The sequence below is a fragment of the Helianthus annuus genome, chromosome 9 (genome assembly GCF_002127325.2).
Source record: "Helianthus annuus cultivar XRQ/B chromosome 9, HanXRQr2.0-SUNRISE, whole genome shotgun sequence".
In the NCBI taxonomy this organism is placed as follows: domain Eukaryota; kingdom Viridiplantae; phylum Streptophyta; class Magnoliopsida; order Asterales; family Asteraceae; genus Helianthus; species Helianthus annuus.
In genome coordinates, this window is record NC_035441.2 from 175,854,122 (window position 1) to 175,875,511 (window position 21,390).

The window sequence follows — 21,390 nt, forward strand, 5'->3', positions numbered from 1 at the left end:
ACCTCTGCAAGCAAAGATGACACGGATACGAATCACACACACGGCAGTTAAATTAAACATGTCGTTAACCCAAACATGAACATGACCATGTTTAATTAATAAGTTACACAACCCGGCACAACCCATTTCCCAAACCCGTTCACAAATAGATACAGTAAAATGGCACATCGAAACCCTAAATCTGTTTTTTTATTTTTTACAATTAATACAAAAAAATTCATGAGCATAGGAAATTAGTAACTAAACTAAATCTGAAAATGAGTAACTCACCAGCAAATCAAAGAAGATGAACCAATGAAAAAAGAAAGGCGAGTAGGGATGATAATGAACCGATAAACCGACGTCCGACGATGATGAACCGAAGATGGCTGCTTCAACCATCAGCAAATCAAATCGAAATCACAAACAACCATCAGCAAAACGAACTACATAGAAAGAAACTATAGTGAAATTGGAACGATGGCTTGTGAAATCGATGAGTTACCTGGTGGGCTAGGGTTCGAAGACGAAGACCGATCGTTGATTTAACACCTGCGAAGATTAGGGCTCGGTTATCATGAAACGAGATATGTGAATCTATAATTCTAGGGAGGGAGTTAAAATAGGTGGAGGGAAAAATATTAAGGGCGGGAATAGCCAAATATTTTACAATATGTGTTTTTGTTATGTAACATTAGGTAATAAAGGGATATATCATGTTGTAATGAGCCATATTAGATCGTACTTGACAATAACAAGCCATTCATTCACTAAAAACCATATTGGTACTTAATATCTCATAAGTTTACATCATTTGTTTGTTTATTTTAATTTTTAGATGTCACGTGCTTATTGGATGTACGAAATTTCGCGTGCTTCATCAATATATATGGAGGGTGTTAAAAGTTTTCTTAAGGCTGCCGAAGCTAATCGGGTGAATAGAGGAAGCAGGATGATTTATTGTCCTTGTCAAGTTTGTAATAATTTTATGAGCTTTAATGATATCACAGACATAGAGTTTCATTTGGTGAAAAATGGTTTTATGCCTAAATACACTTGTTGGTCAATGCATGGAGAGTCACTACTTGATCATAGCACGTCGTCGATCAACTCACACATTAATGATAACAGAGAGAACAACGATACAGACCTTGATGCCGATAATGACCATTCAAATTCAAATGAACCCGATAGCAATTTAAATGAAATGTTACATGATATGGAGACTAATATTAGTGATGATGAGCAAGAAAATTTACAACACCTATTTGAAGAAGCAGAAAAACCATTATATGCTGGTTGTAAAAAATTTAATAAGCTTGATGCTGTGTTGAAGTTGTTTAACGTAAAGTCGAAAAACGGATGGAGTGATAAAAGTTTCACAAATCTATTAGTGCTTTTGCATGACATGCTTCCGGAAGGCAATGAGTTACCAATTTCGACATACCAAGCCAAAAAATTGATGTGTCCAATGGGATTGGAGGTTGAAAGAATACATGCTTGTCCAAATGATTGTATGTTGTATAGAAAGGAGTTTGAGGATCTACATGAATGTCTTATCTGCCATGCATCAAGGTATAAACGTAAAAAAGAATCAGATGAAGATGAATATGACAATGATGTGACAAAAAATGGACCACCGGCTAAAATGTTGTGGTATCTCCCCATTATACCGAGACTCAAAAGATTATTTTCAAACGAAAAAGAAGCAAAATTATTACGTTGGCATTCAGATGAGCGTGTAATTGATGGAAAACAAAGACATGTGGCAGATTCCCCACAGTGGACGAACATTGATGACATGTATCCAGAATTTGAAAAAGAGATTAGAAATATACGGTTTGGGCTTAGTTCAGACGGGATCAATCCTTTTGGGAACAGGAGCAGTTGCCATAGTACGTGGCCGGTTCTTTTATGCATCTACAACCTTCCACCGTGGTTATGCATGAAACGTAAGTACATTATGATGTCATTGTTAATTCAGGGTCCAACACAACCCGGCAATGATATTGATGTGTATTTGTCTCCTTTGATTGACGACTTAAAAACTTTATGGAGTTCAGGTGTCGATGTGTATGATGCTTATATGAAAGAACGTTTTCAGTTGCGGGCCATGATTTTTTGCACTATAAGTGATTTTCCAGCATACGGTAATTTGTCAGGATACAGTACAAAGGGTAAGAAAGCTTGCCCTGTTTGTGAAGAGGAGACAAGTTCAATATGGTTAAAAAATTGCAAAAAAACGGTATACATGGGACATCGAAGATTCCTTCCGGCTGGTCACATTTTTCGGAAAAAAACGACTGAATTTAACGGAAGCACCGAGCTCGGATCGGTGAGGAAACGATTTGATGCATTTTCACGAGTCGAAAAATTAACTACTGTGTTGGGAAAAAGAACTCGTGTTAACAAAAGAGCCATTGATAAAAAAGCCGGTAAAAGAGCCATTATCAGAAAAGCCGGTAAAAGAGCCATTATCAGAAAAGCTGATAAAAGAGCAATTGATACAAAAGCGATCTGGAAAAAAAAGTCAATTTTTTGGGATTTACCTTACTGGAAGCATTTAGATGTTAGACATTGTCTAGATGTTATGCATATTGAAAAAAATGTATGTGATAGTTTGTTGGGCTTATTGTTAGACATTCATGGAAAAACTAAAGATGGGCTTAATGTTCGTAGAGACATGGAGAAAATGGGAATACGTAAGGAGCTTGCCCCCGTTGAAAGAGACAACCGTTTATATCTGCCACCTGCTTGTTATACTATGTCAAAGGCAGAAAAAGAAAAGTTTTGTAAATGTTTACATGATATCAAGGTTCCATCAAATTACTCGGCAAACATTAAAAGGTTGGTGTCGATGAAAGACCGTAAATTGCTTGGAATGAAGTCTCATGATTGTCATGTTTTGATGACACATATGATTCCCATCGCTATTCGTGGACTGTTACCAGATAACATCCGACATACAATCACAAAGCTTTGTTTGTTTTTTAACAACATCAACTCAAAGGTTATTGATTCAGAAACTTTGGATGAATGGCAAAAGGACATTATCGTTACCCTTTGTGAACTAGAGATGTACTTTCCACCGTCATTTTTTGATATAATGGTTCACCTAATATGTCATATCGTACAAGAGATTAAGGCTTGTGGTCCTGTATTCCTACGGTACATGTACCCTTTTGAAAGATATATGGGTGTCTTAAAAGGTTATGTAAGAAACACAAATCGACCTGAGGGTAGTATTGTCGAAGGATATACTTGTGAAGAGGTGACTGAGTTCTGCCAAGGTAATTGTATTACAACAAGTATAATATATTCCAATATTTTATATACATATTAGTGTTATTAAGTATAACTTACAATACAATATTTTGTTTTTTTTTTCACAGGTTATTTGGAAGGTGCCGAAAGTGTTGGTGTCCCTAAAAGTCGTCATTCGGGTCGACTTGATGGTAAAGGAGTAGTTGGTATGAAAACATACAAGCCAAATCATGATAGTTTACAACTAGCACATTTAGTGGTCCTAAAACACATGACGTGTCTTTCTCCATATGTTGATGAACACTTGAACACATTACGGTCTACATACCCGGGTAAGGAACAAATGTGGTATGTAACGAAGCATAACAAAGAGTTTTCGAGGTGGATGAAAAGTAAGGTAATGGGAGCTGATATTGATAAAACGGTGAAAAGGTTAGCACAAGGCCCAAACTTTATAGTTAAATCTTACCAAGGGTATGACATTAACGGTTATACGTTCTACACCAAAGATCAAGATCTAAAAAGTACAATGCAGAATAGTGGAGTTACAATAATAGCATCAGCCACCGAATTCGATAGAGTAGATCATAATATAATGAGACAAATCGCCAACAATTCTTATTACGGTGTTATACAAGAAATTTGGGAATTGGACTACTATGATTTCATTATTCCTGTGTTCAAATGTAAGTGGGTGAATAACCGTACAAGTGTTAGAGTTGATAAATATGGTTTTACACTTGTTGACCTTACAAGTAATGGCTATGCATCTGAGCCATTCGTTCTTGCTAGACATGTTACACAAGTGTTCTATGTCAATGACCCGAGCAAACCAACACACCACATCGTATTACAAGGTAAACGACGGATTCTTGGGGTTGATAACGTCGTTGACGAGGAAGAATATGACCATTTTGATGATCTACCACCATTTTCTGTCGGTATCGAACCGGGTAACTACGATAACATTAATGGCACCCCATACTTACGAACTGACCACACCGATGGGATATATGTTGATTAAGGCGTGTTTGATTATTTGTGTTAAAAGTTCGTTACTATCATCGACAGACAACCCAAATTAGTGTTTTGATTATATCATCGACTATTTTTGCTTTTTTAGTTTAAATGGATTTGATTTTCATTTAATACAGCTCAAATGAAAGGATGTATTATATATTTTGGTTTCACATTTTTATGAGTTCAATTAATACAGCCCAAATGAAATGATGCATTACTTCATTTAATACAGCTGCCGAGGCGCTCGCTCCGACGGCGCTCACTCCGACTGCGCTCGATTATATGGCGGCAGCGCTTGCTGCGGCGGCGGCGCTCGATGTGGCGCTACGGCTGCGCTCGATGAGGCGCTACAGCGCCGTTCACCACATAAAAAGCTACAGGAAGCTCACCACATAACCATCTGGTGTCCAAGATATGACATCCCATTTGATTGTTATGTTCCCGAAAGGATCCAACGGGTCAAAAGACACTGAAATAACAATACGAAACTGTTAAATAATACACGGAGCCCATGTTGTGGCTGCGCTCGCTGCACGTTGCGGCTGCGCTCGATGCAGCGTATATGGACCTTGCAGCGCCACATCACCCCTATTACATCAAACAACAAGACATGTATTTACCATATGAGGGATATAATCATATAAAAGGGGGTGGAATATTTACTGGCATCTGGCCATTAAGCTGTCAACGTTCAAACACACAAGATCAAAACTTACTGAATATGATGAACAAACTATTAATAGTAAAATCAACCCTACCTATTTATTCCCCAAAAATGGATGAAACAGAATATATATAAGATTCAATTGCCTACTGTCTGATGCGCTATGGCTGCGCTCGCTGCGGCAAGTTGTCTCCGATCGCTGTTCTAGATAGTCTTGTACAAATGTATTTATTTTTTTTATTTGATATGATACTGTTATAAGAACATATTAATTTAGGGGTGCTAAATGGGTAGGTTGGCGAGTTCAACCCGAGCCCGAAAATCTTGTCATATATATGAACCTGAACACGACCCGACTATTAGCGGGTTGACTTGAACATGACCGTACAACCCAAATTTTCAAATTTTTAAATTTTTTTTTGCCAAATTAATATATTAATATTAAAATTTTATCAAAAAAACACAAATGTTATAATAAAATTGCTTTTTAAATATAAAATTTTATGTCAATCTCTCCTTTTAAAGTTATAAAATGGGTTACGGGTCAACCCGTCAACCCGATCGGGTTGACCCGAACCCAACCCGTTTAACTAAACGGGTTCGCGGGTTCAACCTGAAACTGACCCGAACCCTTTTAGACTAAACCTAAACACGCGAATTTCGTGTTAGGTTCCTTTCGGGTCGTGTTAGAAATTCACACCCCCTATGTTAATTAATGTTAATATATATTAATTGTGAGGTCAAATACACACTACACCACCAAAAAAAATTATAGGGCACCAAAAAAACATTAATTTAAACCAAACACTCCGATGATAGCCCATATGTTTATTCAATTATTCGGGATCATACCCATTTGGTATATGCTCCTCGAGCTTCATAAAAAGACTCCAATTGAAATCCAAAATACATGAAAGAGTTTAAGATTAATTAAATAATAAAATTGGTGCCACACCACCAAAGATATTGAACGGCACCGAAAAAAAAGCATTACCCCACTCCACCCCACGTTCAAAACCTCTGAATTATCCCCAAAATTTTCACCAGTTTAATTTCCTTCCTTCCTGCCGCCAAACCCTTTCTCACAACCCGCCCAAATTCTCAGACGTACTGCTGCACGCTGCTTCAACACCAGCCACCGCTCGTTCTCACGCCAGCCCTATTTGCTCGTTCGCCACTAGGTATGATTCCTCATTGATTTTCGATTGCTTGAGTTTTTTTCTCAATAGTCTACCCTTTTGATAAATTTATATGGATTTGAACTTTGTTCGATATATAAAAGTGCAAGTGGTCCCATATGTTGGATTGTCTTTTGTGTTAAATATTGTAGTATATTCAAGTGTGGTTTGTTGGATTATGATTTTTTATATGTTAAAGTTTTTACACGTGTTTACCTAGGTATCCATGTGTTTATATATGCATTTATGTGTGTATATAATAAATATGTGTGTATATGGGCATTAACTTTTGCAGACAACACATCTCATATACATTATATGAATATAAATTTTGTGTAGTTGTGAGACAAGTAAATAGGTACTTGATAAATAGGTATATATGTTTTAAAGTGTTTACCATACTTATATGCTTTATATTTTTAAGAGGATTGTATTGGGTTAAACTAATAGATACTTGATAAGTATGTATATGTGTTTGTGTATGTGTATTATTAGTGTATTATTTGGTTACTAGTATATAAATTTGATCGTTTTAGTTGATTAACTATAAGTATGTTATATGTTCTTGTTTAATGCTAAACTAGATATGTCAAAAAGAGGAAGAGGTAAACGCGGTTGTGCTTCCTTTTCAACGAAGTTAGATGCGAGTGACTATAACATTAATTTTGGTAAGGAACATGTGCCGGTTGGTCGTATGAAAGGGAAGTTTATATCATGGTTTGGATTATGGGTTAAAAAAAGATTGCCATTAGATCTTGAGACGAAGGAACTTCATGTAAATTGGTTTGATGAGCTATGGTTGGAAGCAAAGGTATTATTATTAATTTTTTTTTTTTGTAGATTATGAAAAATATGAGATACTTGCTAATTAATTATTTTGTTTAACTTGTTGTTTTGTACACTCTAGTTACTATGGAGTATTACTGATGAAAAATATGAGTCGGAAGAAGTTAGAAAAGTTATGAGGGAGAAAGCTATCAGCATTCGAACAAATTTCAAAAGTAGGATTTTTAATAAATATCAAAATGAAGGTAAGGATCCTACTGTCACACATACATATCTAGATTCTGAGCAATGGAAAAATTTTCTTAAAAGAAGGAGTACCGAGAAAGCTCAGAAAAGAAGTAAACGAGCAAAAAAATGTGCAGCCAAAAACACATGCCCGACCCACCTAGGACGAACTGGATGGGCGGGTTTTGAAGATAAAGCTGACGAAATATGGTCTTCACTTGAAGCAACCAACAAATCCCTTCAAGGCGTAAAAAATCCTTTCACTAAAAATTTTTATCGGGTCGAGCAAAAAAGAACACATTAACAAACTCGTATGAACTTCCACCGAATGCAATTGAAGAATCCAAAAAAGGTAATGCCTATATATATACACACACACATTTATAATTTATAAATTGATATAGTTTGTGTGTGTATATATATACCTAGAAATTGATTTAGTTTCAATATTGAGTTTATAGGTGCAACAAAGCTTCAGAAGAAGAAGAAGAAGAAAACCGGTAGAAAACAGGGAAAGAATGACTCGGGTGTCGATGTGAACCATGATAGAGTCCCATCACCACGGGTGGACGCGAGTCCTGGTGGACCGTTTATCGACTATCCACCTATCCAGGTAATATATAATTATAGTTTGTTCAATAAAATGTTATATATTTATATATATTAAAAAAATTAATTATGGTTTTGCAGAACCCGACCAAATGTGAGTTGCTATCTCCCTATCACGCTCGCGAGGAAGTGACGGTGGCTAAAGGTATGGCATGGCCAACTCCTCCAAATATGATTATGAATGGGAGTTGTATCAAAATTCAGGTTCATTCTGTTGTTGATGAATATTCGGGATTGCGTGTCCCGGATGAAACACGCACTGAAGTTTTCGTATCCATGGGAGATATGCTTCATAGTTATGTTCAGTGGCCTAGACAACATGTAAAGGTATATTTTTGTTTTATAATTTACATTATATTTTAGCATATCAATATTTACTTTTAATATTTATGGTTAAATTGCAGCTTCTGAATGGAGACGCACCAAGCAAATCAAATACCTCGAGAATGGCATCGAGTCAGGAATCACCTTGTCATAAAAGTTCCTCATCGCAAACACAAGACAATGACACCACGACAGATTATCGTCCACAGGTAGTTTATATTAATTTAGATTTATTTGTGCATTTTATAACACCTTTTTTTGTTATTTTAGATTGAAGTCGATCCATTTCTACAAATCCAACCTCCGGGATATGTGATGCAACCTCAAGGCAGTTATATGAGTTTGGTAACTAATTAAAGACTTATTTCTATAAGAATCCAATATATATATGTGTGTGTGTATATACCTGAGTACTAATGTTTTTTTATAATTGTTTTAGTTAATGAATGTGAACAACCTACAAAGTGCTTCACAAAATTCATTTGAGTTGCATGATTTCAATCTTGAGATAAATCCTAATCCCCTCCCCGAGCCGGAGTCGGCTCCCGAATTCGAGCCTGAACCCAAGCCCGAGCCTGCATTTAGTGATCCTGATGTATGTCTGGCCTTGGAAAGGATAAAGCTTAAACCTCCACGAATTCAAGAATTAGTTGATCAATTACAAATTGGCATTGGTAAGAACCATTACATTCGGGTCGATTCACCTGACGGGATGTATCCCCGGCCGATTTATGAGAACATATTGTATTCCGATTTGTTAAACATGCTCTTGGAGGGTTGGCTTGATGTCACAATATTACATTGGTTTGCCATGTAAGTTGTTATTATTGTTATTATATGTTACCATAACATGTTTAGATAGAATTGAATTTACTAACTTTGTCACATTTTTTAGGCATTTCTTTGAGTCGCCCAATTCTAGGTGTGCTTTTTTCAATCCAAACAAAGTCACTGGATCACGGTGTAGAACACTTTTTGAAGACGTCAAAAAACACGTAAAAGAAATACGTGAGCTTCATTCTAAAAAAGTGTTCTACCTTGCACCATACTTAGCTCGGTAATATAAATTCCTCACCATACATACACATACGCATACAATACGTACTTAATATGTTCTATAATTTTTATTTTTGTAGTAAACATTGGTCGCTAATAATTGTTTGCCCGGACTTCAAATTCGGATATATTGTTGATTCTATAAAAGAAGGGAAGACCCATAAAAAATACAAGCTCGTCAAGATCATTGAAGATGCTTTTGGGATTAATTTTAACTGGCACATGGCACAGGTATGTGAATACTTTATTTGTTTAAAATGTCTAGTCAAAGTAAAAAGTAATTCATTGTGAATATGATGCAGTGCAAACAACAGAAAGGCGGTTGGGAATGTGGGTATATGGTAATCAAACATATGAAAGAGTTTATCGACTCTATACAACATGATTTGGTTAACCGAGTGAGTTTTCGTAAATATTCATAAACTTTGTTTATTGCATTAAATTATATATGTTTGAAATCTAACATTTGTATTTATTTGTTTTTTAGCTTTGGAATGAAGAAGGGTATTTTGAAGAATCTCAAATTGAGAATTTAGTGGTAGATTTAATGTCAGGATTTATTAAAAAGATGTTTTGATCTTGTAAGCAATAGTTTGTGTTTCATACTTTTGTAATTCCGTATACTTGAACGGGTTGTTGGGTTGTTTAATACTAGTTAACTTTTGTTGTGAGCATAGCATGTGCATTTGTGTGTAATTGGAATTATATTGGTAAATATTACTAAAAATTCTGGAATTTTGTAAAAATATTAAAAATTTATATTTTTTTCTCGTCTTATTTTTTGGTGCTATGGAGATTTGTTTTTTTGGTGCTATGGAGATTTGTTATTATTTGACACGTGTTAGTTCTATATTAATTTTTTGGTGGTATGTTTTTTTTTTGGTGGTGTGACTTGTTTTTTTTTGGTGGTGTGTTTGAAGATTTAATGGTGGTGGGACTTGTGTTTCATCATTGATTTTTTGGTGGTGTGTTTGGAGATTTAATGGTGGTGTTATTGAACAGCACCAACAAACCTATTATTTGGTGGTATATTTATTGGTGCTCTATGGTACAACATAAAATAAAGCATAAAATACAGCACCAAAAAAGTTATTTTGTACTAGTGTTGGCATCATGTAAGTGCTTGTAAAACCGATATTAAATAAAGCATAAAAATTAATGTAGATAACACTAAATACTGGTAACTAATTAAAACAACTAAAGAGGTTGCAAGCACAAGAATACACTTTAGGTGACTTTCGACCGATCTGACCCAACTCCTTTATCACTATTTATTTTTCTATTTTGCGTGTTTAACTTGTTACAGTAATATACAACCCCGATACCCCTTTTAGTTCTAGTAATGAGAGAATACAAACACTTTGCAAAAAGATAACACCCGATACTGTCATCAGAAGCATTAAGACAGACCCTTTCTTGACTAATGAAAGTAACCTAACATTGAGATAAATCTACCGACGCACACTTTCACAGCATTAAAGCTAAAATTAGACTATTTTTCACTGAATTTAATGTAATAAATATCACCTAACTAATCAATAACCATGTAAAGTATCTTTAGAAGATTTCATAGAGCTGCTCGCAGTTCAGTCCTGACTTTGTCGTAAGCTTTAATATTTTCATGATTAGCTTTAATACAGCATGAATATAATCAGACACATCAGATCCTAGCTTAGGCTTGACTGTATAATCCATTCTTCATGATTGGTTTTGAATTCATATCTGGAAAATTATTCGTCAGGTGTCATCAATTGTTGCAGTGACAAGGCATTAAAATCCACAGATAAAAATACAAAAAAAAAATTAAAGAAATTGAAAATAACTGGTGAATGAGTGTGTATTTGATATCCTATCTCATGAACCACAACAATACTTATTTAGTGTATTATACCTGTGTAATAATAACATTGCTGAAGAGAGAGCTTTCAAAGTATGTGTTCAGTTTTGTAGATTTGATGTCTGCTCATGGAAATATTTTAGGCTTGGAACGTTTGACAAATATACTGACCGATATTCATATGCTTTGGTGCTTGATCTACAAAAAAGTTTAAGAAGAGAACAATACCCAGTTAGGTTCAATAATAGCAATCCACTTTTTTGAAGATCCTCATAGGCATACGTAGTATAATCAGAGATATAAACATCTTATGAAGGAACTTACAACCAGATAACTTTTCAGTTACTTTACAAATAAAAGTTACTTTACAAATAAAAAACAACCATCTCCAGAACTAATACATGATCACTTACACAAGTTATGATACAATCCAACAGAAGTGCAATCAATACGATACAAAACTAAAAGTGTAAAACTACCTCAAAATTCACCTTTCTTCTTCCGCAAATTCAAGCGAAACCCTAAACAACATCCAGATCCAGCCATCACCCAAGCACACGATGATTCTTCTTCTGCGTTAAAATCAACAAACAACACCAACAATAAAAACCCGTCTTTGTTTAAAAAAAATGCTGAATCGTAGTGTGACAAAGATGAAACCGAATCAGACCTAATCAAACAAAACCGAGCCATCGATTTAGATTGTTTGTCACAAAAGATGAGATAAACCCAAAACAATGCTTCAAGCACACAAAAAAAAAAAACGCGATGAACACTCAGATTAGATGTAACCGAACGAATCATGGATGAATGATAGAAGAATCATAAGAAATTGAACGAAATCATCGAATGAAAGATATAAGAAATCATAGGAAAATAAGAATAGATTCGTTGGCTTACCAGATGCTATTGAAATCGAAAGAGATGGTGGTAGATTTGCTTGTCGGCGATGAACAAATTAGGGTTTTGTAAGCTTGAATGAAAGCGTGAATGAGAAGAATGATGCGTTTGCTAATTAGATAGTTTTTATACCCGGGTCAAACTATGCGGGTATGGTTGTTGCCATTCGGATCCCGTGTAAAAATATAAGGATTCCCACATTTTCCCGCCAAAAATCCAATTTGGTTGCACAATCAAAGGACACGTGTCCCACACTTTGTTCATATATTATATATATAGATTCTTGTAAACAAAAGCTTACTCAAGTTATGCCATGAAAATCAATATCAAAGTTTCATGCCTGCAATAAACCAAACAAAATTATAATTTCTGAAAGAGAGTAAATTGTTTTAATGCGAGTTTAGTTAATTCTTAATCACTTATGAGATACATAGTCAAAAGAGTAAATTACTTTTTGAGTCTCTATGTTGTAGTGGTTTTAACTATTTGAGTCCTAAATCAAGAAATTTAACGCCCTGAGTCCCTAACCACTCATTTTATAACATTTTGAGTTCATTTTTTGACACTTGTACTTTTGACTTTGAACTCAAGTGGTTAAAACCATTTAAACACCCGGACTCAAAATGTTATAAAATGAACGGTTAGATACTCAAGGCGTTAAACGTTTTGATTTGGACTCAAGTGGTTAAAACCACTAAAACAAAAGGATTAAAAAAGTAATTTACTGTGGTCAAAATTATGTGAATTTTGTACAACAGATCAAATTCTTTATTGATAAACTTATCCTACACTATGATAAACATTATATAACCAATCAGATTATCAAAGAACATCAATTTGTACAAAAAACATAGCAGCTTAATGACCACAAACCTTGCAAATTGTTTATTTAGAGCTCTCACATGTCTTGACGATTCAGGACGATGCACATCCAACGGAACCCGATTGATTTCATCTGAGTCGATGTTGCCCACGAAGCATCAATTTATGATCCTACAATTTTTTTTACTCTGAAATCACATAAGCATAGTAGCAATTAAAAGCGGGTTCAAAAAACTATAAAAGTAACTAATTCATTGAAAACTCCTTTTGCACATCAAATTAAACTTATTAATCCATTAACTAAACACAATGTAACAGAACACATTAAGCTGGTTCAAAGACCCAATTGATTATAGAATTGGACCAAAAACTGAGCTTGACCTTAGGTCGAGCACCCGGAGTGCACTAACATTCTGCCCCCAACCAATCAGGTATCGTCCCATTAAGAACAAACCCATATAAATTAAATGAAATTTATCGAGTACACTTGACCAAAAACATAAGAATGTGTTTAAAAATCAATGAAGCTTACCTTGTGTTGCTTGATTATAGGTGGATGCATATATATCAAAAGAGTTCATCAAATCTCAGCAACTAAGAGCTTGTCCAAGTTGAGACTTGAGAGAATATCAAGCATGGTATTAGAAATGGTGAGACCAGTGCCCTAAAAATAAATAAATGATGCCTTTAAAAAATTTATTTAAATTTACGCCATAAATTATTATTATATACAACGAAGTTATAATAATCTCATCTTTAAATTTGTATATACGTATAGACAAAACCTCACCCTGTCACTCTACACTCTAAATCAAACTATTCACACCATTGAGCCACCGCATCCCAAATTGCCTGAGCAAAACCACACGACACAAATATATGGTATGTTGCCTCCTCAAATTCTCCGCAAAAAAAAAAAACTGCAGTTTCACGACCCAATGCTGATGCCCCTTTTGTCCAAAGCAGCCTTCGTGGTTAACCGGTCCCTAGATGCTCTCCGAACCAAAAAAAAAAGTCACCTTGATTGGCGCCCAGTCGTTCCACTTGAACTTCTGACCCGTGTCGACCTGATTTGGAACCTGCATTTTTTGCACGAACAATTACATACCGAAAATACCCCTGAAGCATCTAATACTAAATTTAAGAACAATGGCTATTTTACCTTGGATCCATAGTAACCATAGATATATATCATCAAGGGTTTGATACATGGTCCCACCAGTTCAAAGCCCAACCTTTCATAAGCTGTTTTCTCTTTTTTTTTTTTTTTTTGAACCAGACGGAACCATTTTATTCAATGCCACAAAAACTTACAAAACCCTATTGCATCAAATCCATTTAAACTTGATTTTGTACATTTTTACACTTTAGACAACTTCCAATCCATTTGACCCCGCTCCACTCACCCGACCAGTTTTCTTCTAAATTTCTTTAACCATTTGACCCGTTATACATTAAACACAACACGTTGATCCTTTTATTAGTAACTTGGTTAAAACTGAAAAAATAAGCATGCATGAATCTAAATAATGTATCTATACCACGATATGAAACTATTCAAATCAAACTTGTTACCAACATAGGGAATAAGAAATATTTTGAATTGACCTCCATGGCTTTAACATTAGACAAAAGCAATAGTATAAGAAGAAGCTAATGTGGCCTTTGGATAATTAGTAGAATAGCAGCTGTAAGGAAAGCATATTGGGATTTCAGTTGGAACTCCTCAAATGCTACCTTTGGCAGCGATTTCAGTTCTTAACTTATGAATGGGTTTGACTTGGGACAATATTGGGATGTGTTTTGTTTCAGACTGCATTTCATGGTTTAGCTAAGAATTGTATGTCTTCAAGTACTTGAGGGAAAACTGCATGATATATCGTCACTGATGGTTAAATTCATGTTTATCAATCAATCAAATAAAGAACCTTAATCAATAATAAACCAAATAAAGAACTTGAAATCACATATTAAAGAAAGTTTACATGTTCATAGACCTTAATAGTTAATGATCATACCCAAAAAGTCAACTATTCATGTAATGTGGACATAGTCTTCCCTAAAAAAGAAAGCATAAAAATGATCAATTGTTTGTTTATTTGAATTGAACAGATGAAATGACACATGGCATTGTGACCTTTGCAGGTCTCTGAGTCTCTCTATCTTTAAACCTAACCTTAAAATTAAAGAAGCATATAATTTTACATCACCTAGAATTGTCTTCAAACATCGATATAATAAAAAAAACATCAGTAAATAAATCATACCAAAAAGAGAGATCCAAATCCAATTGATGTAAATTTAAAAGATTTTTTTAAAGTTTTTGTTGCCTCGTCAAGGAAATGGAGGGAAGGGACCAGATACAAAAAAAAAAAAAAAAAAAAAGAACACCGGGAATAAGGTGAACATATCTTGATGTCCAGAACAACATAATCTTTGTTTTTGTCTAGAAGTTGCTTAAATTGATACCGACATTGGATATGATCATGAACCAATGATATATAAAAGTAAATTGTTGAACAACTTAGTACAATCATATTAGTTAGAAACATTATGTTTCCCTTAGAAAAAATAAAAAGACAAAAAGTAAATGCAAAAAACAAACTAAGGATATGATCATGAACCAATGATATATAAAAGTAAATTAGATGAATGACCTTTGTAGATCTTGAACGTGCCAAACTGAATATGTAACACCACATGAACTCCCCCTATATTAGCTTTATAGTATGCATCAATCGCTTTAGCATATTGATTCCACAACGTCACAGCGACCTCCACATCACTGAAAAACATAGAAAGTTGGTTAAATATCTTGAGAAAATTAAAATAATGATAAGTAAATAGGTATATAAGTATTATAAATAAAAAGAACCCACTCAATATCTTTTAGTTTTAGGTTCATCTTTGGGCTTTCTTTCCCAAATCTCATGACTGGTCATCTCAATGTTGAAACAATGCACAACGTATCTAATCACATCTAAAATGCATATAAAAAACAATGTTAGTGTAAAACATAGGAAAAGGAATATGTGAAAAGAACTTTTGTAAGAAAAAGCAAAATTATAAGTATAGATTACTAAACCAACCTATTCTTGCACCAGAGTAATGGTTTTGTTTACAATTAATTTAATTGGGGTAAACTCAAAACCATTTTGAACCGTAGACCTGTACCAAGTGGTGCATTTTTATGAAATATGTAGTGCGATAGAAAGTAATCTTTTGTGAGCATACAAAGAATGAGCCAAACTAACCACTGGACTGCACCAAAAAAAATACACAAACTAAATCAGATTCCTCATAGGCTCATATCCCATTTTTTATGAAAAAAATATACAACAAAATGTTCTTACACATCTTTCAGATCAAATAAAACATTAGCTTCAAAATCATCTAGATGTATAATCCAATTCACCTTCTTGCCAACAGAAGAAATTACTCACATTACCATGTTAACCCTAACCCACCACTGCATAATATCCTCTACTTAAGCGTGCAGCCAAGATAAGCAAGATGTGCGTCCATTCAGGCTTTTGCATTGTATTCCTATGAAAAGATACTCACAGTATAATTGGAACTATGAAATTTCATATTAAAGTAAAAATCGCTACTTGACAAAAATCACAATTCTCGTTTTTTTTTCACGCTTGATTAACTTCCCCGACACCTTCCCCCCAATTTGTGTGAAATATTGAATGGCAAATAGGTAAATTGCAACTATCAACAATAAACTCACACAAATTAATAACAAAATGTAACAGAAATTAGGGATAAAACATACATCAGCGCCATCATCGAAGACGGATTTGCAACTGAATACGATCTATCTCTTTCTTGTTTGCTGTAGAATGTGATTATTGGATCTGAGAAGGAAAAAAAGACGATTAATATGATTAGAATCATATGAAAAAAAGAAAAAAATTTGCCAAAAATTTGATACGCTAACTGAAAAAAAATAGAATCAGAGGTCACACTTACCCAACTCCACAAACCTGCTGCAGAAAATAAAGTTGCAAAGTTTTTTAAGCGGAAGCCTTTTCTTGTATTAACTCTCCCTCCCTCTCGACTAAACAACTAAACTTCAACCTATAATGACATGAAAGTGAACTGAGAATACAACAATTTCATGAATAATTATTATATCCATATATAATCATCTTAAAAAAACACCAGCCAATGGTAGCGGTGGAAGGTCATACATCAAATTTTGGGGGCCGGTTCCAAACCGCAAACCGAATCGTGAAAACCAGTTTTTCGAACCGTAAACTAAGCTGGTTCACTCCTAAACAAAAATGAACAATACATTTCAATTGGTATAACCAGCAACCAAAAATCACATTTTGGCTCAATGCAAACACATTTAACTTTCTTATTAAAAAAACTATGCTACTTTGCAATGTAATGTAAGCAAGTTGTAGTTAAAATAAACAACCAACAGAGTGCAGAACACATGCCTGGTATTAGTAACACCAATTTCATGAAGTGTAACGTAATGGACCACCTCTTTCCTCTTCTAGTCGTCTTCAAAGCCAATTTCCAAGTTTTAGACGTTGATCCACTCACTGCCAGATGGTCAATCTAGATTTTCACAACTTCCCATTCGATCACTTCAGTCTCGTCTTTGATCCTTACACCAACAACCTTCCTAAAAGTAGGGGTGAGTAGAAAACCAATTAACCGAATAAAAAATAAATAAACAGACAAAACTGAACACAACTGAACTCTTTGTTTAATTAACATACCTCGTTAAACAGGACAGGATTTCTTCACAGTTCAGCTGTTGCTCTGGTTTTGCCCAACAGTCTAAAAACAAAATATGATAAATTAATATGAGTTTAGTTGTTTCGTATAGAAAGTCCATGACCGGCACGTATAGTTGTTTCGTATAGAAATTCAACTATTTAAGTAATAAAATATCTATATGCTTCATGATATATCTGTTTTATATTACATATACTGATCTACTTAAGAGAATCTGATTGAAAGCTCACCCAAAATAACAAACAGAATTAACCAGGATTTATGTGTTATAATATAAATATGTGTTAGTATATCTTATACATCAAAAAACGAATAAACTTGATCAACATCTAACCTGTCTAACAGTACAAAGCTCTCAAGAATCAAGATTCATTCCCATATATAGTTGACCACGCGCCCCGCACCTGATCAATTCACCTATCCGACATTGAATAGTAGAAAAAAAAGAATTAAAAATAAAGAGAGAATAACAAATATAGACTGACCTTAATTGGTGTTTTAAGTGAATGGTAGTGGCGATTGATCTTAAGGATCCCGAAACTCCATCTTCTACTCTTGATTCCCTGAAAATAGCATCAAAGTAAGGCATAAAATAACGCCACACCATATCTATTCGAAGTATCATCTATTTAAAATAAGTTGTTGTCTTCCTTATATCTGTTGCCTTTGATTTACAAAATAACCAGGACCTATTGTATTCCCTATAATATTTTGATGAACACCAGACATGTTTTGAATGTTCTCCAAGTTCGAATACCGACCAACAATTAAACCCTAATCCCAAAGAAGGAAGAAGTGTATCGAGTGATAACTTACCAATCGGTTTTGGATGATGGATCAATTTTGGATGATGAATCGGCGGCGAAGAAGGAGAAGAACCAGCGTATTGAAGAAGACATTACACACCAATCTAGGGTTTGTCAAAAAGTGTGTTTATAGGATCCATATTGTTATTGGGTTATTTCGAAACCCATATATCCGACCCAACTAATGCCGGATCCCGCGTTCAGTACTTGAGTTTTGGTTTGTGTATTCAGGAATTTGGTTTGTGTACACATAATTAGACCAATTCCCTCCCAAAATCAACCTCCACTAAATCAATGGGTGCCACATAAGCAAAATGGCTCCACCATTCAAAGACAAATGGCCCAAATCATCTCATTTATTAATATATATAGATACTTGAACTTATAATTTCTAAAAATTTGCAACACATTTTAGTATTTATCTAGTAAAGATTGTAAATTTCTGGAGTATTTTATATATATTTCTTGTTATAAAAAATGTTTATAAAAGAATTATTTTTTTTATAAAAACAAAATGTTTTGTTTCTAAATAAAGTAAAAAAAAATTGGTTTACACATGTAAAGTTTCGTTTTTAATAAAAAATAATAATCAAATGACAAAATATTAAAGATAAGTTGTTATAGTTGTAAAGTAAGCTTATTTTGTTGGTTAAATGATAATGTTTATAATTTACTCTTTAAAGTTCATAACTTTTTTTAAATATCCACATGATACTCATCCAATAAATTTTAAGTTTAAAATTTTTGTTTTTATAAAAATAAAAAATTGTAGTTGACTCGTAATTACGTTTTACACCTTTAACTTTAATTGTTAAATTTCGTTTATATATATATATATATATATATAAATTGGGTGAGGTTCCTCTACAAAGTGTGTTTTTTCTACAAAGTGTAGGAAGTATTTTGTGCCATTAGATGTGTTTGATCAATGGTTAAGATTAGTTGGGTGGCATTTTTGTAATATTTGTGTTTTAATTATTGATTCATTTAATGGGTGAGGGGCATTGTAGTCATTAATCATGTTTTAAATAAAGAAACTACCATCAGTTCCTTTATTCTAGCCATTTTTCATTAATTAACCACCAATCTCTAAAATCGTGGATCTAGACATCCAAAATAAAGAAGATTTATTCCAACATGATTCAAGAACATTCAAACAATTGAGAAGAATAACACTATAATCTATTCCAAAAAATGTTCATACATTTTTTTTTTGTTTTTTTTCTAATCTAATATGTTTATACTAGTGTGTTATACGGAATAGCTTTTATAATGGTGTGTTATACATAATCTAAGTTATTTATATTGGTGTGTTATACTGGAGATCGAAGCTGTTTATACTAGTGTGTTATATGGAATCTAGGTTGTTTATACTAGTGTGTTATACTGGCGATCAAAGTTGTTTATACTGGTGTGTTATACGGAATCTAAGTTGTTTATACTAGTGTGTGATACTGGTGATCGAAGCTGTTTATATTGGTGTGTTATACGGAATCTAAGCTGTTTATAGTGGTGTGTTATATGGAATGTAAGTTGTTTATACTGATGTGTTATACGGAATGTAAGTTATTTATATTGGTGCATTATACAAAATCTAAACTATTTATATCGGTGTGTTATACGAAAATGTAAGTTGTTTACACTTGTAACTGATAAAACACGATGTGAATAAATTAATAACTGCTAAAACACAACGTCAAGAAATTTGTTCATGAGTGATCGCATGTCATGTTAATTTGTTCAGTATACATTCTTTGTATTATAAGTAACTGACAATTTTGAATTCTTAAAAGATATATTGTTTCCTTAAAAATCTCCTTATTTTGTTTAAGAAATAAATCTTCCATAAATAAGTTAATTATTCAATTACCTTTATGCCCTTTAATATAAAATCTCTAAACGCCACATGTCACCCTTAGAACACTTCCTACACTTTGTAGGAAAAATGTACTTTGTAGCCAACTCTCACCCTATATAAATTTATATTTTTATAAAATTTTAAAAACAGTTTTTATAAAAAATAGAATGTTAAGAGTTTATATCTTTATTAACTTTATATCATATTAAGTTTAGTTATTAGTTTAACTTTAAAGTTTATTACTTTATTATTTTTTAATTAAGAAATACTAATTATTAGATTAATATTCAAGAATAACTGCAATATTTTATAATTTCAGCTTGACTATATCTAACTGCAATATCTATTTATTGCAACTTTAGGATATTAACTTACATAAGTTCAGTTGACTTGTAAATTTAGGATACTAACTTTATTTTGAGCTTTATTAATATGGTCAATAACTACATTATATTAACACCAAAATTAAAATTCAAATATAAAATAAACTTTATTCATACGTCTAGATCAAACATAACAACTAAAAATGAAAAAAAAATCATAAACACACTTGATAGATTTCATATTAGATTGCATGAAATCTGTTCCGCTTCTAAATTAACACTCGAGTTATTTTTAATCGGGTTTTCTGGTTTGTGCTTGAATCGACAGTATCTTCCAATTCCTCTTCTTTGTCATTGTCCTCAGAATCGTCTAAATTAATAATCTCACTCCATTTCCATTCAGAGAGTCTTTTGGATCTCTTCCTTTGAGTCTCAAACTTGCGATCCTTAAAAAGGACAAAAATAGAATACAAAAGTTAAAAAAAGATTAAATAAACCTTAAAATTACCTCTTCACTAAATTCACGTTGAAGATTACACTTGTATGGACTAAACATTGCACCATAAGAAATAATTTCAACACTTTTATCACCATCATCCTGCAATAAAACACACATAAAATAACATAACGAACATGTTAATATGAAAGATATACGTAAAAATAATACTTAAAAAACAGCAAAATCAGTACCTTAGAAGCTTGTTCGACAACTGGGTTGTTTAAATTGGCATGTTCATCATGCAACTAAATCTGAAAAATCAAATAAGTTCACATTCACATAAAAGTAAATAAAAGAAAACAATTATTCATTATTGTTACGATATAACAGAATTGACCTTAGAATTTTCAATCTCGCATGCTTGGTTTTTTGCAAAAATTGAATTTAGAACCAGATCCATTTTTTAACTTTGTTTAGCAATAGATATAAGGGTGTCCTGCTATGTATTTATAGTAGTAACTATAGAAGTGCATTAGGGT

General features: G+C 33.4%; 2 protein-coding genes and 4 long non-coding RNA genes across 34 annotated transcripts; 3 read left to right on the forward strand and 3 right to left on the reverse strand.

Moving 5' to 3' along the window:
- Positions 1-868: 868 nt before the first annotated feature.
- LOC118481837 lies at positions 869-4,267 on the forward strand. Its single transcript, XM_035977136.1, has 2 exons — positions 869-3,269; positions 3,372-4,267. Exons 1-2 carry the CDS (start codon positions 869-871, stop codon positions 4,265-4,267), a joined length of 3,297 nt encoding a protein of 1,098 aa, XP_035833029.1.
- A 371-nt stretch (positions 4,268-4,638) lies between these two features.
- Positions 4,639-5,120, reverse strand: LOC118482246. Its single transcript, XR_004867976.1, has 3 exons — positions 5,022-5,120; positions 4,884-4,944; positions 4,639-4,732 (listed from the first exon to the last, which is right to left on the reverse strand). It is a non-coding gene; the product is annotated as an uncharacterized LOC118482246 (long non-coding RNA).
- A 3,051-nt stretch (positions 5,121-8,171) lies between these two features.
- On the forward strand, positions 8,172-9,110 carry LOC118481838. The gene is made up of 4 exons (XM_035977137.1): positions 8,172-8,258; positions 8,320-8,394; positions 8,489-8,862; positions 8,945-9,110. Exons 1-4 carry the CDS (start codon positions 8,172-8,174, stop codon positions 9,108-9,110), a joined length of 702 nt encoding a protein of 233 aa, XP_035833030.1.
- Positions 9,111-9,181: 71 nt separating this feature from the next.
- On the forward strand, positions 9,182-9,771 carry LOC110874987. Its single transcript, XR_002556413.2, has 3 exons — positions 9,182-9,336; positions 9,408-9,503; positions 9,593-9,771. It is a non-coding gene; the product is annotated as an uncharacterized LOC110874987 (long non-coding RNA).
- A 729-nt stretch (positions 9,772-10,500) lies between these two features.
- Positions 10,501-16,948, reverse strand: LOC110879699. 29 transcript variants are annotated; one of them, XR_002558893.2, is made up of 17 exons: positions 16,864-16,948; positions 16,643-16,750; positions 16,446-16,527; positions 16,018-16,210; positions 15,919-15,925; positions 15,754-15,832; positions 15,544-15,644; positions 15,322-15,449; positions 13,827-14,531; positions 13,455-13,743; positions 13,197-13,328; positions 12,716-12,852; positions 11,843-12,182; positions 11,613-11,682; positions 11,422-11,514; positions 10,997-11,140; positions 10,501-10,827 (listed from the first exon to the last, which is right to left on the reverse strand). It is a non-coding gene; the product is annotated as an uncharacterized LOC110879699 (long non-coding RNA). The 29 variants fall into 29 exon arrangements; XR_004867957.1 differs by having other exon boundaries at positions 12,745-12,852; positions 13,827-14,723; XR_004867943.1 differs by having other exon boundaries at positions 13,827-14,723.
- Positions 16,949-17,120: 172 nt separating this feature from the next.
- LOC110879700 lies at positions 17,121-18,382 on the reverse strand. The gene is made up of 5 exons (XR_002558914.2): positions 18,242-18,382; positions 17,911-17,988; positions 17,760-17,829; positions 17,407-17,467; positions 17,121-17,309 (listed from the first exon to the last, which is right to left on the reverse strand). It is a non-coding gene; the product is annotated as an uncharacterized LOC110879700 (long non-coding RNA).
- Between the last annotated feature and the right edge of the window lie 3,008 nt (positions 18,383-21,390).

Coding starts and splice junctions, on each gene's coding strand:
- LOC118481837 (XM_035977136.1), top strand. CDS start 869: ATGGAGGGTGTTAAAAGTTTTCTTAAGGCTGCCGAAGCTAATCGGGTG. Junction 3,270..3,371: donor GGTGACTGAGTTCTGCCAAG/GTAATTGTATTA, acceptor TTTTTTTCACAG/GTTATTTGGAAGGTGCCGAA.
- LOC118481838 (XM_035977137.1), top strand. CDS start 8,172: ATGGCATCGAGTCAGGAATCACCTTGTCATAAAAGTTCCTCATCGCAA. Junction 8,395..8,488: donor AAGGCAGTTATATGAGTTTG/GTAACTAATTAA, acceptor TAATTGTTTTAG/TTAATGAATGTGAACAACCT. Junction 8,863..8,944: donor ATATTACATTGGTTTGCCAT/GTAAGTTGTTAT, acceptor CACATTTTTTAG/GCATTTCTTTGAGTCGCCCA.